We start from the raw sequence: 19,402 nt of genomic DNA on the forward strand, positions 1-19,402 counted from the left end.
AATGGGTCTTTTGCTTCAAGATTAAATTGGTGTGAAGACAATTCACTAGCTGGAGGCAAGAATTGGCGTCAACCCAGACCTGGTCCCTTGGCAATGGGTCTCCCTCATGGCATAAATTGAGCAATAGAAACTAGAATAGCAAAAGGAGGTACGAGACTTAGAGTTCATTAAAAATGGCCCCCTAGGGAGACAAAAGACAATTTGTTGAGTGTTTTTCTGGAATTCTCTAAGTGGAACCTATGCTATTTAATCACTGTGTTACTTGATTGAATAACGCCTTCCTATGAATCTGTTTAACTGTAATTTATTTGAAGGTTGAGGCTGTATCTTAGTAGGTAGTGTGGTGATTTGCTTATCATTGGATTTCAATAAATATTCTTGAACATTCATAGAATCACCTTTCTGGTTTCAGATCCACCAGACAAAGTACAGTACTGCTGTTTACTGGGTGATCTACTGTAACTACTCTTGCCTCAATGAATGCCTTGTTCACAGTGCTGCCAAGGAAGTTCAAATAATAAAATCATATTACTTCTTTGTTTACAAGAAGTTACTTAGAAACCAGAATTTTTATGAAATCTTATAAGTCCTTGAGTATACAAGGCTCTAGTCTTTTGACCTGGGGATGCCTCATCAACTCAGTCATGGCTCACTCTCCACATTCAATGAGTTTTTGGCATTCAACATTTACATTTCTCAGTACCAATTTTCTGTGTCAGTCAGCTTCTTTTGCCAGCATAATATTACAAACTCATTAATGGAAAAAGATTCACTTCAGATCAAAGGTCTGGTAAAAGATAGAAGGACCCCTCCTGATAAAATCTAAGACAGCAGAGAGCCACACACAGTACTATGTGGGAAGTGTGTGTCTGTGACTTCTGGTAACTATTCTTAAGCCACTAGTTTCTAATCATTATGGATTCACATAATCCAAAATGCAACCAAAAGTTCCACCACAGTGAGTTTCTCTAATCTCAATACCTCAAAGACCTGTGGCATGGCTCTGAATGATAATACATGGTTTCAAACCATAGGGTTTGTCCATGCCAACACAGTTTCTCTCCTAGGAAGTCTTATGCTTCTTTGATTGGCAGAACTGCCTCGCACCATCATAGATCACCACAATTGTCATATAGAGGATGTTACCATATATTTTTTGTTTAAATATTTAGTATTTGCCTCCTTCACAAGGAAATGAGACATAGATAGAACAGAGCAGAATCTGATTTTCCTCTTCAAAATATGCCTATTCTTGGCATTAAAAAAAAAGCAAATACTTGTTATGAAATGGATAATTGCCTAGCAGAGAATGGAAGCAGAAGTGGGCACTGTATTTTCCCATTTTGTGGTTCATTTTAAAATCTCAGGAAAGAACTACATTTCCTCCAGACATTGCCCTCCTAGTGTGACTTGAACACATCATGTCTTTCATCCCCACATATGTAAATGGTGTTATAACATTGTTCTCCACAAACTCATCTACATTTCAGCCCCTTGATCGCCTTTTCTTCCTTACCTTAACTGGACATTTTCTCATCAATTCAATCAAATCTCATTGCAGCAAGAGAATAACTGGTTAGACTCATTATACTCTGATTACTATAATTCAAGCTGCAAACATTTTAGTTTTGTCTTTACTCGTGTCTATATGTCTAGTTCCTCTTCTTTCCTATTAATTACATATACTGTGCCTGGTTACTGGGAACTCCTAGGTTTGCCTCTGCTCCCCTGTTCCACCCCTAGCTAGGCAGTCTTGCCTTTCTGGCTGGTCACCCATAGATTTTCTAATTCTAACTCCTGACATCATGTGCTTTTGTTAACAGTAATTACCATAGTTCCTCTAGCCTGATAAATCTTCCTCTTTAATCAAATTTTACCCAGCCTTCAAGACTATGTTATAATTTTATCTTCTTATCCACCATTAAACTGGTAGTGAGTACTTTACCTTATATATCTTATCTCTTTTCAGATTGGATGATCTAGTGTTCACATTAATATTGTAACATATAAATTTTTTCTTCTGATTTAAAGTAATTTTCCTGAGGGTGGAGACCATAATTTCTGTTAAAAAGGACAAAGAATACATGCCTTTTGTGAGGATAATTACTGGTCTTCAGGATAAGTTAGTATTCTGGATGTTGCCTCACTATGATCTGGACAAAGACAGTCAGAATAAGAAAAAGTTTGACTCTGTTCCAGAGTCATTCTTTAATAGATTTGACATCCCACCAATGAAATGAAAGATTATTTTGTATCTTGTTTTGTTGTGTGTAGTTTCTGTCTTGAAGGCCTGCTCCTTTCTGAAGGGAAACTGAGAAGGAATGGATCTGATGGGAGAGGGGTGTAGTGGGGGTACATTGGAAAGGAAAGCTAAAGGGAGGGGAAAATGAGATCAGTATTAATGTATGAGAGTAGAATAAAATAATATCTTAAAATTGTGGAGAAAAATATATCATGCACTAGTATGAAGTTAGCTGACAGGGCAATCCATCTCTTGTTGAATTTTATATTTTCTCCCTTTCTTGCCTTCTTTTTATTATTTTCCTTATTCTCAGACCTCAGCAGTATTTTTCTTCATTGTATTTTCTACTTAATTTGGTTTTTAGTCTTTCTTTTATGAGAAGAATGAATGGACAATGTAGATCTAGGAAGGACTTCATCATGTTACTCTAATACACGACTATACTACTACTACTACTACTACTACTACTACTACTACTACTACTTTTTCTACTACTCCTACTAGCAAGAATGCTGGAAGTATTCTTGTTGATCAACTTCATGCCAACAATCAGGATATCTGCATATGTAACTTTTAGATAACAAGGAAATTATATTCTTGTGTTATAACTTAGACATCTGTGTTTAGGGCAAGGAGATGTCACAATACTTAGGAGTGTTGCTGCTTTTCCAGAAGACCTGAATTTGGCTCCCCACATCCATGTCAAGTGACACACAAGCATCTGTAGTTCTAGTTTCAAGCTCTCCAATCTCCTTTCTGTTCTCTGTGAGCAATGACACACATGTGTGTATACAAATACAGACATACCTATATTACAATAAAATATCATTTTAGAAGGTGACATAAAGCAGGTCTCACTAGATACAAGAAAATTGAAATAACTCACTGCATCTGATCAACCCCCCAAGGATTGAAGCTGGATATCAACAATAACAAAAACGAAATGGAGCCTACAAGCTCATGGAAACTGAATTCTGCTGAATAAAAAATGGGTCAAAACAGAAGGAAGGAAGGAAGGACGGAAGGAAGGAAGGAAGGAAGAAAGGAAGGAAGGAAGGAAGGAAGGAAGGAAGGAAGGAAGGAAGGAAAAAACGGCTTTCTATAATTCAATGAAAATGAATACACAGCACATCCAAACTTATGGGACACATTGAAAGTGTTACCAAGAGGAAAGTTCATTAAGTCCCTACATAAAATAATTAGAGTGATCTCATACTAGAAACTTGACAGCCCACCTAAAAGTGATAGCACAAGAAAGCTCTATCATAACAAAGAGAAGTAGACAGTTGAAAGAGGAGAGAGGAAAGATTTTAGGAGTGAGAGGTCATGTAGGACACCAGATCATAATGGCCCACTGAATCAACTAAGTGTTCATACGGGATCACAGAGAATGAAACATCAAGCACAGGACTTGCAGTATTCTCCACCAAGTCCTTCATGCCTATGTTATGGCTATTAGCTTGGTGGTTTTGTGGGATTCCTAACAATGGTAGCAGGTGTGTCTCTGATGCTTTTTACCTGCTCTTGGAACACTTTTCACCTAATGGATTGCCTTGTCCACATTTGATATGAGGGGTTTTGCCTTCTCTTTTTGTATCTTGTTTTGTTGTGTGTGGTTTCTTTTTTATCTTGGAGATCTACTCCTTTCTGAAGGGAAACAGAGAAAGAATGGAACTGGTAGGAAATGGGTGTAGTGGGGGGACATGGGAAAGGAAGCTGTAGGGAAGAAAAAGTGAAGTCAGGATGTATCATATGAGAGAAGGATATGTTTTCAATAAAAACAAATATGGTACATGTACATAATAAGATTTTAATCACTGGTAAAGAATAATGAGATAAAATTTTCAAGAAACTGAATGATCTTGAAAATATTTGTATTAAATGAAGTGATACAAACTCCGAAAAGCAAAAAAATCTCATATTTTCTCTCAAATTATAACGTACATATATGTGTGTTTGAATTGGTGTGAATGTATATAAAGTCTTAAGAAGTATAAAGGAGGCGGCAATGGGGGGAGGATGGGAGATGAACACCCATAAAGAAGGGGAGGGGGAGGGGTTAGGGGGATGTTGGCCCGGAAACTGGGAAAGGGAATGACACTCGAAATGTAAATAAGAAATACTCAAGTTAGTATTTAAAAAAAGGCACCAACAAGAAGTATAAAGGAGAACAAAGGAGGATAGAGAGGGAGAAGGAGGGAGAGAGAGAGAGAGAGAGAGAGAGAGAGAGAGAGAGAGAGAGAGAGAGAGAGAGAGATGTGCAGAGTTAAATCCCCACATGTGGTGAGATTTTATAATTTTAGTTGTTTCTAGTTGTCTATTCATGCTGTAAAGAACAAATAAGAAGCTCACAAGTAAACTTCAAACCAGCTAGGTCATGTTGCACTAACTGTAAATGATGAGTTGTATATGAATGATAGAAGATCCACGTAGGTATGGCACAATATCCTTTTATTCTTTTATTTTCCATTTACATGTTAATTAACATCTGGATGCTCACATAGGCAGTTGTGCCAGTGTATAATTGGTTTAGAACGAGGAGACATGAGTTTCTAGGAATATGTTTTTAATTGAGAATGAGAACTTCAAAGTGTCACATCTCACCTGGAGATGCTGTTAAGTCACAGGTGTCACACGCCACTGCAGAGGTTCTTACTTAAGAGAGTGGGGTGACACACGAGAATCTGTGTTTCCATCAACTGATGCTGCAATTAGCAGCACCCAAATAAAAAATATGCAGTGTTCTGTCAATCATACCTGCAATATCACTTTTCCATCTTTGTACTGAGAATTGGAAGGCTGCTTTCATACAAGGTTACATAGACTCCCACACTCTTTCTTAGAAACAATCCTTCCCATCATCAGCCAATGATATGCCTCTCACACTATCAATCCCCATGTTAAATACTCTCAATGCTATTGTATTCATATCAAACATATTTATCTATAAAATATGTACATCCCACTGGATCTCAGAGCAACCTCAGCACTGAGGTTATCTGACAACTACCTCCGCATCTGTGGTTGTCTCTAAAGACTTAGTTTCAGATGGGCTACATAGTAATATATGATGATTCCTTGGTTTCTAGAGTTATTGTCTCATTTTTCTATTTCTTATGATGTATTTATCCAAAAGCTCCTGTCTCAATTCTTACTTACTTGTTAATCCAAAAGTTTTAATTCTATGATTTCTTGAATTCTCTTAAAGTAAGCACTTATGCTATAATTGCCAAAACCCACATCAATGTCAGGTTTACATTTCAGTCCTTAAGTTATTATTTGACTTTCAAAAAAAGCTCAATCCAAAATCCTTAGTTTTTACTTCAAACCCTTTATCTGTCTAACCTTAAACATAACTAAATATTCTCCTGATTTCTAGTGATCTCTCATGTGTTCTCTTAGGTGGAGTTATTTACATGCAGCTTTGGAAACTAATATACAAGTGGAACAATGTCCTATAAGCCATCTCATATACCCTAGTTTGAAATATGAGCTCATACTCCATAAAATGCCACATTTCCCACTTACCTTCTGACCTCTTTATGTCCATTGATGAGTGAAGAACTTAGAAACATCCACGTTGCCCAATGGTCATAGACCTACAAGTATCCTGCCCTTTGCACTCATTGCTGAGACTGTATATGAGAGTGGAGAAGATGGAATCTGGAAGTCTATCTAGTCTGTATTACCTCTCTTGGGATGAGAAGAGGTTTGCCTACAGAAAAAATTATCTCTTGACCTTGGAAATTCAGATCCCAAAGCTACTCATTAGTGACATATCTGTAATAAATTTCCATTGAGAATTTGCCTGTAGATATATTTGAAAAATAAATTCACCAATTGGCTTTAAAATATTAACCATACAGAAAATGTGGTACATCTACACAATGGAATATTACTCAGCTATCAAAAACAATGACTTTATGAAATTCGTAGGCAAATGGTTGGAACTGGAAAATATCATCCTGAGTGAGGTAACCCAATCACAGAAAAACACACATGGTATGCACTCATTGATAAGTGGCCCAAATGCTTGAATTACCCTAGATGCCTAGAACAAATGAAACTCAAGACGGATGATCAAAATGTGAATGCTTCACTCCTTCTTTAAAAGGGGAACAAGAATACCCTTGGCAGGGAATAGAGAGGCAAAGATTAAAACAGACACAGAAGGAACACCCATTCAGAGCCTGCCCCACATGTGGCCCATACATATACAGCCACCCAATTAGATAAGATGGATGAAGCAAAGAAGTGCAGACCGACAGGAGCCAGATGTAGATCGCTCCTGAGAGACACAGCCAGAATACAGCAAATACAGAGACGAATGCCAGCAGCAAACCACTGAACTGAGAACGGGACCCCCGTTGAAGGAATCAGAGAAAGAACTCGAAGAGCTTGAAGGGGCTCGAGACCCCTTATGAACAACTATGCCAAGCAACCAGAGCTTCTAGGGACTAAGCCACTACCTAAAGACTGTGCATGGACTGACCCTGGACTCTGACCTCATAGGTAGTAATGAATATTCTAGTAAGATCACTAGTGGAAGGGGAAGCCCTGGGTCCTGCAAAGACTGAACCCCCAGTTAACTAGATTGTTGGGGGGAGGGCGGCAATGGGGGGAGGATGGGGAGAGGAACACCCATAAAGAAGGGGAGGGGGAGGGATTAGGGGGATGTTTGCCCAGAAACCGGGAAAGGGAATAACACTGGAAATGTAAATAAGAAATACTCAAGTTAATAAAAAATATTAACCATAATTCAGATATGAAAACAGACAGGTATTTAAAACTCATGGTTTATTTCTAGTCATTGATCTACCTTAACTAAAGAAAACTTGAATAGTTTACATGGATCCATAATATTCCTTGGCCTCTAAAAATAACCACTCTAAATGATGTAAGAGTTTTAGATTATACTATTAAAAATAAATATAGATTCAAAGGTGTGTCATACTCATTAATCATCTACCCTTAGATTCTGACAGCATTTGAAACCTAATTCTATCTAAATGAGATTACATTCTCCTAATTATTTCTCATTCAATTTTTAACAAATTTGCTAAACAATGTCACAATTCATGAATTCTACAGTGTAACATTCATTGAAGTCAGTTTGGAATCATATTTAACTATTTGGGACCACCAAGACAATGTGTGAAATTATTAAAAATCTATTTTTCTCTCTAATAAAGATGTCCAGAGGTTGGTAATATAGCAAAGATCCCGTGCACTCCCAAGATCATAAGAGAATAAAGTTTGTTTGTCTTCTGGGTACATACAGGTACCTGCTAGAACTGTAAAGTTCAAGTAATTATCTATTTCTTCTGTCCTTTTAGGAAAATGAGCAAGTTTAAGAACCAAAATTGATCAGATTAACAGAAAGAAAATGTGTAAATTTTATCTAATGGAATGGTATAAGAGGCATCCTAGGTAAACAATGATCCATGGGATTGCTGTGAGTCAGAGACTTAGATATTAGCTTTAGGGAAGGAGGGGAAATGAGCTGTGCATACTCTACTGAATTATATAGAGTTTGAAACATTGGAAGTCAGAGCATTCCAAGGTTTTCTCAGAGACCCTGATGGACAAGGGAACACTGATTACTGCCCAAGCACAGATTTGGCAACGTACAGTCTAGAGTTAAGGTCATGAGCTTGAAGGAGTCAAAGTTTAAGTTCCTGGAAATCTGCCATTTTCTCCCTTGAGGAACTGTGGTTATCAGTCCCAAGGCTGCTATGTGCTTCTTTATGATATCCTTGAGACATCCTGGGTTTTCCTTGAGCAACAATGCTTGATTAACTTCTGACTGATTTTGTTCCATTCTGTAATATCTTTCAACTGACTCCATCCCATTTTTTGCCTTGCCTGCTGTGTACAAAAATGCTACCATTCCTAACAAACTTACTTATCTTGAGCCATCAGCTCATGAAAAATATCTCCATCTCAACTTATTTTCTTCTATATTTTTTCATCCCTAGTCCTCCCCTTTAGGAAACCATCACTGAAGAATGGCCTACTGGTCCAAGTCATATAAGGCAAGAGTTATTTTAACAGAATCTGCGAAGGACTCTTTTCTTCAAGGACAAGGTGTGTCCATGATAGAAAAGCTTTTACATCCATAATAAATCAATCTAAATAATATTTATTATAACTTATTGTAGTTCCTTATTCTGTATGTATAGATAAGATGGGGAGTGAATCATTGTGAAGGGAATGAGATTTTCATGGTATGCCCCTAGCTGCATGCAACATAATTAGCATTAGAGAGTGTAGAATAACTAAAATGTGTGTAGCTTTGGTTGTCCTAGTACTAGCTCTGTAGACCAGGCTGGCCTTGTACTCACAGGGATCTGCCTGCCTCTGCCTCCCAAGTGTTGGGATTAAATGCATGTGCCACCATCACCTGTGAAAAATTAACGTTTAAATAACATTTCTTGGTATTGTGACAGCAAGCTGTCAAGTCCAAATATATTTGAATGAACTACCTCCCGTAAGTTGAGAGAGAAATTATCTTTTTGGCTCTGTATATTACATTAAAAAATAAAAGCTGAAAACCTTAAAAAATTATTTACTTATATCTGTCAGCTCTTTGAATAGTCTGAAATTTTAAAAAAATCCATTGTCTAGTTCTTCCTTCTCCACTGTCATTTGGATTCAGGATTCTTCCTCTCATGTGCCCAGACAGATCTGTTAAGATGATGCTGAACAGGGTCTGTGGTGATCTAGGGGAATTATTGAGCCTGGAGAAAATGACAGTAAGTTAGTATCCTATGCAGGTTAAGAAAATCAGGAGAAAGAAGAAGAGAAGGAGGAGGAGATGGAGGAAGAAGAGAACAAGAAGAAGATGTTCACATTTTTTGAGGGTTCAGGACATTGTTTCTCGGTCCTGTTGTTACAGGCAATATCATAAGAGGAGGAGAGTGACAGAAGAGCTTCTTACCTTATGGTCTACAAAGAACATAAGGAAGTGAAAATGGAGCTCAAGTGACTATCAAAGGCACATATCTAAAAGCAAACTTCTGTAAGTCATATTCTACCTCCCTGAGTTTCCACAGCCTTCGCAGTGCCATTATTGAAAATCATGTATCCATGTCAGTGTAGACTGCTTAAACTTGAACTGGGATCCCCTCAAAGGCACCAAAGGGCTGCCTTTGCATTATTACATGGATCTGACAATTTCAGGGGCAATGGTGGGATGCTATGGTTTAAAATGCTGTGTGTTGTGTCACGTTGACAAGGGATGGACTTGTGACGGTTCACCTTGACAAATCTTACAAGCACCACCAGGGAATGTGGGGTAACTCAGTGCCTGTCTCTGTCTTCACCCTTCACAACCCACTAACAGTAGCACACAGCTTTTCTTTCTCTCCTCCCAGTATTTGATCTGCTGTTGCCAGTCTACCTTCAGTGTCCATCAGCAGCATAGTCTGCACTGCCAGCCTCATATAGCTTTATCTGTGAGTCTAAACCACATCATAGATAGTTTCTTTGGCTCACTCTAATTTTCACAGTAATCATTTACTGAATCTATCATCTAAAAACATCCAAAGGGAAATTCTTTCACTTTAAATAGGTAAAATGAAGGCTTTTTTGCCTATCTATCCAATCTCCAAGAATTATATTTTCCTTAACCACAGATGGGTCCAATGATATGGGCTGTGTCTCCAGCCACTTAAGATGTTGAGAGTAATCCAGCACAGTAAAAGCCTTCCTGAGCAATATGTAGTGCCAGATGAACCTGAAAATTTTTTAAAACTCTATCTTGAAAAAAATGAGGCCTAAAGCGTAAGCATCAAATGTGTGAGATATTGTGTTCAATTCTCACTACTGTCTCTTAAAGTGAATTTATGAATCCTATTACTAATGGGTCTTTACAGATAAATGTACCTATTAATATCCATCTATTCAAAATATGGACAATTCATGGGTATATTTTGCTACACTTCATCCATTGTGCACTATGAGGGACAGGAGGAAATACACAAGGGAGCTCATGAATCTTTCATGGTTCACAACACATTGTTCCTGATCAATCTGTGCTACCAGACAAAGACTAGATCCTTTTTTCTTCTGGCAGTCTCAAGTAGGGGTTGAAGCAGAATATAAACATAAAACCTGAAGCATCCGGGCCACATTACAAATATATATATATATATATATATATATATATATATATATATATATATATATATATATATGTAGAGAGAGAGAGAGAGAGAGAATATATACTCATTCAGAACTCAAGGATTAGAGACTTTCCCAAGGGTTCCATTATTGTCAGATGATATTGAATGTAAGTGGGTTTGCCCAGACTATCAAATTCACTTGTTCTTTCTCTTGTTAGGGACATTTTATTTGGGATAATTATTGTTGCTTAGATAGGGACTTGGTAACAGGTATGTTTGAAGAACAATTGTTGCTTAGAAAGGCAGTTGGTAAGCTTAGATAAAATGAAGTGTGAAGTCCAAATGGCAGTATTTAATATAAGTTCTTTTATCTGCTCCTAGTATTTTGCATTCTTAATTTTACATGAAACATATATGAAAGGATGCCAAGTTAGATTCATCAATGGTCATCTGCCAAATAAATTCAGAGTTGACATTTTATAGGGTATACCTGGTTTGTTCTAATTTCCATATTATATAGAGATTATAAATTTAAATAAATTTGAGTCACATTTTCTCACATATTTATTCTCTTATTTGGTCATTTTTGTTACAATACACAATTATAGAATCAAAAATTTCACACATCAGTATTCACATTAATTGTGTTTTAATATTCAAGGATAACTTACTAGATTGCTTTGAGTCAAAGCTGTATTCTGATTTTCCTATTCAGAGCACCCCTCCCTTCCTTGTTCCTCATAGTGTAGATAACAGGAGTGAGTGCAGGAGTGACCACAGTGTACATGACGGCAATGATCCTGTCCTTTTCCAGAGAACTCCCTGAATCAGGATTGATATAGATGAAGAGAACAGGAGCATAGAAAATAATGACAACCATGTAGTGAGAGGCACAAGTGTCAATGCTTTGTGCAACATGCTACAAGAACGGGTTTTGATAAAGAGATAGGTGATGATGTAGAAATAGGGGAGAAATGTCAGAAAGAAAAGGCCAATGGCAAATGTCCCTGTGAATGTACTGAGCAGCCACCTGTTGAGTTCAGTGTTTCCACAGGCCAGTTCCAATAATGGCTTAACATCACAGAAGAAATGATGGACATTGTTGGAACTACAAAAGTTTAATCGAGACGTCAATCTGGAGTGAACCAGAGCATGGAGAAAAGGAGTGGCCCAGATGAAGACAGCCCTCTGGATACACACCTGATGATTCATGATGGAAGGGTAGTGGAGTGGTCTGCAGATAGCCACAAAGTGGTCAAACGCCATGATTGTCAGCAGTAAGGCCTCTGTGCTACCCAGGAAGTGGAAGAAATAAAGCTGAGTTATGCATCCCAAGAAGGAAATTGCTTTGCTTATGGAGAAGTTCTCAAGCATCTTTGGCACTGTTACAGTGGAGAAGGAGATATCTAGACATGCTAGGTTTCCCAGGAAGAAGTACATAGGTGAGTGGAGTCTTGGATCTAAGCTGACGATCATCATGATGGCTCCATTCCCAAACATTCCTGGCTTGCTCTGATAATGGACTGGTCCAGATGTCTACTTTTGTTCTCTTTGTTTTGTTCCTGACTGTTCCCTTTGGGCTAGATCTGATTTCCTTTGCTCAGACTGTGGTGATGGTACTGAGAATTCCTCTGAGTTCAGAAGGACCAAGGGTTTCTCTACATGCTCCTCTCACCTGGCTGTGGTGTCCACATTTTATGGAACACTCATGGTCTTGTACCCGGCAACCTCTGTTGTCCCTTTCAAGCTCCTCTCCAAAGTCATTGCCCTGCTCTTCACAATAGTCACCTCTACCTTCAACCCTTGTATCTATGCTTTGAGGATTCAAGATGCATAGCAGGCACTAAGAAGGCTTCTCTACTGCAAATCAACTGAAATAGGACCAAGGAAAGAGGGCAGTGAAAATTTTCTATTTGATTGTTGGTGAATTTATTAATAAGTCTCGCACAATGGATGGAGATGGAGTGACTTTGTTCCTTCTCAGAATACCACTTTAGTTCTGCTGAACTATTCTATGGAGGGGGATGATAGGTAAACAATTTTCACAAGCTAGTTTAAAAGGTTATGTGAATTATTGTGGTTTGTTGACTGCATACAGCATAAACAGTGCACTGCTTTGAACATCATACAGTGAAGACATATAATGAATTGTTACTCTGTAACCTGTTTCTGTATATAGTACTGCTGCTTATAAATAATGTAAAGAAAATTATAGAAACAATGTACAAATACAAACACATATTTGCCACGATGCTCATATATTTTATTGTAGTCTGACATTTAAAGAGTTCTTTCCTATTGGAAGTATTTCGTTTGAGCATGCAAACTTTATGACCCAAATTGCAATTTGTTATCCAACAAAATGATATGTCACAAGTAACTTTACACACATATATACCCACACAGTAACAACACTAATTAATTTTTTAAAAGAAATCCTGTAGCATATTCTTCATTAAAATATAGAATAAAATTATATTCTTTCTCTTCCCGTTCCTATTCAATTGGGTTATTGTCAGACTCATCAGCCTCCTAACCTCTTACTTGTGTATTAATTTCTGTGAACATTAAACTATATTAAGCATGAGTTATCATCTACATTCATCAAGAGTAAGCATATTTGAAAAAGACAGAAACACTTAAATTCACTAGATATCCAGAACAGGTGAGAGAGTAAAACCTATACAGATATCAAGAAGCTGGTGTTACCAAACAACTGGCAGGAAATCTTAAAATTATCCAATGATTTTAGAGATTTCAATGGATATTTATGCATCAGGAATATGAGTATAAGAAGAAAAATCAAATAACATCAAACCAAACATAATAAGATTTCCAACAGATCATTGTATATGTTTTATTTCCCGTATTTTTTTTTACCTTTCCTGTTGCTTTAGCAAAATACCTGAGAAGCAATTTAAGAACAAGAGTTTCATTTTATTCATGGTTTGAAGAATACAATACATCAGGATGAGAAAAGGTAGGCAGATGAGGTCACAAGTCACATTACATGTCTGTTCAACAAGCAAAAACAAATGAATAATAATAGTAAGTTTGCTTTTTTCCTCTTTCTGTTTATCAGACTAGGATCAATCTGTGGAATTGATGGTGCCACCCACATTCACAATTGGTCTTTCCTCCTCACTGACATCTCTGCAGAGACATGCTCACTGAAAGGCCCAAAATAGTGTATTCAGGGTAACTCCAAATTCAGTTGAGTTAATGCTGAAAACAAGTCAAAAAAATCACATAATTCTCCCATGAGACATGGTGCTAATTGACTCACTTTGCATGTGTGGTAGTGATATGTGTGGTGATTCTTCCTGAAGGATGATCCTTAGTCCTGAGACTTCTCTATGTTCAAGATCCTTCTCAAGGAACTCTTAACATCCTTATTTCTCAGACTATAAATGAAGGGGTTCAGAGTGGGAGTTACCAAGGTATACATAACAGCAGCTACCACCTCCCCAGAGGAGTGAGAAGTAGATGGAGGTTTCAGGTAGGTGGCAAAGATTGTGCTATAAAAAAGGAGGACTACGGATAGGTGGGAACTGCATGTGGCCAAGGCTTTCCTTTTCCCCTCTGCTGATGGAACTCTAGCCACAGCATAAAAAATACAACAATAAGAACTTATAATGCAGAAAAGTGCACTGATTCCCAAAACTACAGACAAAGCCATTATCAGGCCATCTTTGAGATGTGTTTCTGAGCAGGAAAGCAATAAGAGAGGCCCAATATCACAGAAAAAATGAGGTATCCCTTCATTGGTTTGAAAATATAACTGAGAGAGCACTAAGGTATAGAACAAAGACACAAAATGAGCTACTCCCCATGACCCACAAGCAAGAACTTCACACCTACAAGGAGTCATGAGAAGTGGGTAGAGCAGTGGGTGGCAGATAGCAGCATAGCGGTCAATAGCCATGACTGCAAGAAGCAGGTTATCCATGTCAGCAAAAACAGCAAAGAAGTAAAACTGAGTCAGGCATCCAGAGAATGAGATTGATCCATCTCCAGTCCACAGAGTCTGTAGCATTTTGGGGACTGTGGTGGTGATGAAGCAAAGATCCACGAGTGAGAGCTGACTGAGGAAGAAATACATGGGGGTGTGGAGGTGGACATCAGCACCAATAGCTAACAGAAGGAGCAGGTTCCCTGAAAGGCCCAGCAAGTAGAAAGCAAGGAAGATGCTAAAGAAGAGCTGCCATTTCTCTGGGTCCCTGGACAGTCCCAAGAGGATAAAGCCAGGAGCCTGAGTGCAGTTCATTCTGGATCTTGTTTTTCAAGATGAAGTTGGTGTGAAGACAATTTGCTAGCTACAGTCAAGAATTGGCATCAACCCAGACCTGGTCCCTTGGCAATGGGTCTCCTCATGGCATAAATTGAGCAATAGAAACTAGAATAGCAAAGGGAGGTACAAGACTTGGAGTTCATTAAAACTGGCCCCCTAGGGAAACAAAAGACAATTTGTTGAGTGTTTTTTCTGGAATTCTCTAAGTGGAACTCATGCTACTTAATCATTGTGTTTGGGATTGAATAACAACTTTTTCTGTTAATCTTTTACTGTGAGTCCTTTGAAGGCATACGCTGTATGTTAATATGTAGCTTCCTGCTTTGCTCACCATTGGATTTCAATAAATATTCCAGTTGTTCCATAGAGTCACCCCTCTGTTTGCAAATTCAGCAAAGTACAGTACTGCTGTTTTCCTGGGTGACCTAGTATAACCACTGTTGACTTGTCTAATGTATTGTTCACAGTGCCTCTATGGGAGTTCCTTCAAAAAAAGAATCATGTTACTTCTTTCTTTACAAGAAGTTACTTAGAAACCAGAATTTTTATGAAATCTTATAAGTCCTTGAGTATACAAGGCTCTAATCTTTTGACCTGGGGATGCCTCATCATCTCAGTCATGGCTCACTCTCCACATACAATGAGTTTTTGGTAGCCAACATTCCCATTTCTCAGTACCAATTTTCTGTGTTAGTCAACTTCTGTTGCCAGCATAATATTACAAACTCATTAATGCAAAAAGATTCACTTCGGATCAAGATTCAAGTAAAAGATAAAGAACCCCATCAGATGGACTCTGAGACAGGAGAGAGCAACACACAGGATTATGTGGGATGTGTGTGTCTGAGACTTCTGGTAACTCTTCTTAAGCCATTAGTGTCTAATCATTATGAATTCACATAATCCAAAATACCACCAAAAGTTCCACCACAGTGAGTTTCCCTAATCTCAATACCTCAGTGACCTGTGGCATGGCTCTGAATGATAATACATGGTTTCAAACCATAGGGTTTATCCTTGCCAACTCAGTTTCTCTCCTAGGAAGTCTTATGCTTCTTTGATTGGCAGACTACCTCGCACCATCATAGATCACCACAATTGTCATATAGAGGATGTTACCATATATTTTTTGTTTAAATATTTAGTATTTGCCTCCTTCACAAGGAAATGAGACATAGATAGAACAGAGCAGAATCTGATTTTCCTCTTCAAAATGCCTATTCTTGGCATTAAAAAAGAGCAAATACTTGTTATGAAATGGATAATTGCCTAGCAGAGAATGGAAGCAGAAGTGGGCACTGTATTTTCCCATTTTGTGGTTCATTTTAAAATCTCAGGAAAGAACTACATTTCCTCCAGACATTGCCCTCCTAGTGTGACTTGAACACATCATGTCTTTCATTCCCACATATGTGAATGGTGTTATAACATTGTTCTCCACAAACTCATCTACATTTCAGCCCCTTGATCGCCTTTTCTTCCTTACCTTAACTGGACATTTTCTCATCAATTCAATCAAATCTCATTGCAGCAAGAGAATAACTGGTTAGACTCATTATACTCTGATTACTATAATTCAAGCTGCAAACATTTTAGTTTTGTCTTTACTCGTGTCTATATGTCTAGTTCCTCTTCTTTCCTATTAATTACATATACTGTGCCTGGTTACTGGGAACTCCTAGGTTTGCCTCTGCTCCCCTGTTCCACCCCTAGCTAGGCAGTCTTGCCTTTCTGGCTGGTCACCCATAGATTTTCTAATTCTAACTCCTGACATCATGTGCTCTTGTTAACAGTAATTACCATAGTTCCTCTAGCCTGATAAATCTTCCTCTTTAATCAAATTTTACCCAGGCTTCAAGACTATGTTATAATTTTATCTTCTTATCCACCATTAAACTGGTAGTGAGTACTTTACCTTATATAGCTTATCTCTTTTCAGATTGGATGATCTAGTGTTCACATTAATATTGTAACATATAAATTTTTTCTTCTGATTTAAAGTAATTTTCCTGAGGGTGGAGACAATAATTTCTGTTAAAAAGGACAAAGAATACATGCCTTTTGTGAGGATAATTACTGGTCTTCAGGATAAGTTAGTATTCTGGATGTTGCCTCACTATGATCTGGACAAAGACAGTCAGAATAAGAAAAAGTTTGACTCTGTTCCAGAGTCATTCTTTAATAGATTTGACATCCCACCAATGAAATGAAAGATTATTTTGTATCTTGTTTTGTTGTGTGTAGTTTCTGTCTTGAAGGCCTGCTCCTTTCTGAAGGGAAACTGAGAAGGAATGGATCTGATGGGAGAGGGGTGTAGTGGGGGTACATTGGAAAGGAAAGCTAAAGGGAGGGGAAAATGAGATCAGTATTAATGTATGAGAGTAGAATAAAATAATATCTTAAAATTGTGGAGAAAAATATATCATGCACTAGTATGAAGTTAGCTGACAGGGCAATCCATCTCTTGTTGAATTTTATATTTTCTCCCTTTCTTGCCTTCTTTTTATTATTTTCCTTATTCTCAGACCTCAGCAGTATTTTTCTTCATTGTATTTTCTACTTAATTTGGTTTTTAGTCTTTCTTTTATGAGAAGAATGAATGGACAATGTAGATCTAGGAAGGACTTCATCATGTTACTCTAATACACGACTATACTACTACTACTACTACTACTACTACTACTACTACTACTACTACTACTTTTTCTACTACTCCTACTAGCAAGAATGCTGGAAGTATTCTTGTTGATCAACTTCATGCCAACAATCAGGATATCTGCATATGTAACTTTTAGATAACAAGGAAATTATATTCTTGTGTTATAACTTAGACATCTGTGTTTAGGGCAAGGAGATGTCACAATACTTAGGAGTGTTGCTGCTTTTCCAGAAGACCTGAATTTGGCTCCCCACATCCATGTCAAGTGACACACAAGCATCTGTAGTTCTAGTTTCAAGCTCTCCAATCTCCTTTCTGTTCTCTGTGAGCACTGACACACATGTGTGTATACAAATACAGACATACCTATATTACAATAAAATATCATTTTAGAAGGTGACATAAAGCAGGTCTCACTACATACAAGAAAATTGAAATAACTCACTGCATCTGATCAACCCCCCAAGGAATGAAACTAGAAATCAACAATAACAAAAACAAAATGGAGCCTACAAGTTCATGGAAACTGAGTTCTGCTGAATAAAAAACAGGTCAAAACAGAAGGAAGGAAGGAAGGAAGGAAGGAAGGAAGGAAGGAAGGAAGGAAGGAAGGAAGGAAGGAAGGAAGGAAGAAAAGGCTTTCTATAATTCAATGAAAATTAATACACAGCACATCCAAACTTATGGGACACAATGAAAGTGTTACCAAGAGGAAAGTTGACTTCATTAAGTCCCTACATAAAATAAGTAGAGTGATTTCATACTAGAAACATGACAGCCAACCCAAAAGTGATAGCACAAGAAAGCTCTATCATAACAAAGAGAAGTAGACAGTTGAAAGAGGAGAGAGGAAAGATTTTAGGAGTGAGAGGTCATGTAGGACACCAGAACATAATGGCCCACTGAAACAACTAAGTGTTCATACGGGATCACAGAGAATGAAACATCAAGCACAGGACTTGCAGTATTCTCCATCAAGTCCTTCATGCCTCTGTTATGGCTATTAGCTTGGTGGTTTTGTGGGATTCCTAACAATGGTAGCATGTGTGTCTCTGATGCTTTTTTTCCTGCTCTTGGAACACTTTTCACCTAATGGATTGCCTTGTCCAAATTTGATATGAGGGGTTTTGCCTTCTCTTTTTGTATCTTGTTTTGTTGTGTGTGGTTGCTTTTTTTATCTTGGAGATCTACTCCTTTCTGAAGGGAAACAGAGAAAGAATGGAACTGGTGGGAAATGGGTGTAGTGGGGGGACATGGGAAAGGAAGCTGTAGGGAAGAAAAAGTGAAGTCGGGATGTATCATATGAAAGAAGGATATGTTTTCAATAAAGACAAATATGGTACATGTACATAATAAGAGTTTAATCATTGGTAAAGAACAATGAGATAAAATTTTCAAGAAACTGAATGATCTTGAAAATAATTGTATTAAATGAAGTGATACAAACTCCGAAAAGGAAAAAAATCTCATATTTTCTCTCAAATTATAATGTACATATGTGTGTTTGAATTGGTGTGAATGTATATAAAGTCTTAAGAAGTATAAAGCAGGCGGCAATGGGGGGAGGATGGGGAAGGGAACACCCATAAAGAAGGGGAGGGGGAGGGGTTAGGGGGATGTTGGCCGGGAAACCGGGAAAGGGAATAACACTCGAAATGTAAATAAGAAATACTCAAGTTAATAAAAAAAAAAAAGCACCAACAAGAAGTATAAAGGAGGGGCTGGAGAGATGGCTCAGTGGTTAAGAGCACCCGACTGCTCTTCCAGAGGTCCTGAGTTCAATTCCCAGCAACCACATGGTGGCTCACAACCATCTGTAAAGAGATCTGATGCCCTCTTCCGGTGTATCTGAAGACAGCTACAGTGTACTTATATATAATAAATAAATAAATCTTTAAAAAAAATAAAAATAAATAAAAAAAGAAGTATAAAGGAGAACAAAGGAGGATAGAGAGGGAGAAGGAGGGAGGGGGGAAGAGAGAGAGAGAGAGAGAGAGAGAGAGAGAGAGAGAGATATGTGGGGAGTTAAATCCCCACATGTGGTGAGATTTTATAATTTTAGTTGTTTCTAGTTGTCTTTTCAT

General features: G+C 37.8%; 1 protein-coding gene and 1 pseudogene across 1 annotated transcript; both read right to left on the reverse strand.

The window, feature by feature from the left end:
- Nucleotides 11,054-11,868, reverse strand: Olr1725-ps (olfactory receptor pseudogene 1725; annotated as a pseudogene).
- Nucleotides 13,706-14,635, reverse strand: Or1o11b (olfactory receptor family 1 subfamily O member 11B). The gene has a single exon (NM_001000896.1). The coding sequence runs from the start codon at nt 14,633-14,635 to the stop codon at nt 13,706-13,708; it is 930 nt and encodes a 309-aa protein (NP_001000896.1).
- Nucleotides 14,636-19,402: the final 4,767 nt, after the last annotated feature.

The sequence above is a fragment of the Rattus norvegicus genome, chromosome 20, assembly GCF_036323735.1.
Source record: "Rattus norvegicus strain BN/NHsdMcwi chromosome 20, GRCr8, whole genome shotgun sequence".
In the NCBI taxonomy this organism is placed as follows: Eukaryota; Metazoa; Chordata; class Mammalia; order Rodentia; family Muridae; genus Rattus; species Rattus norvegicus.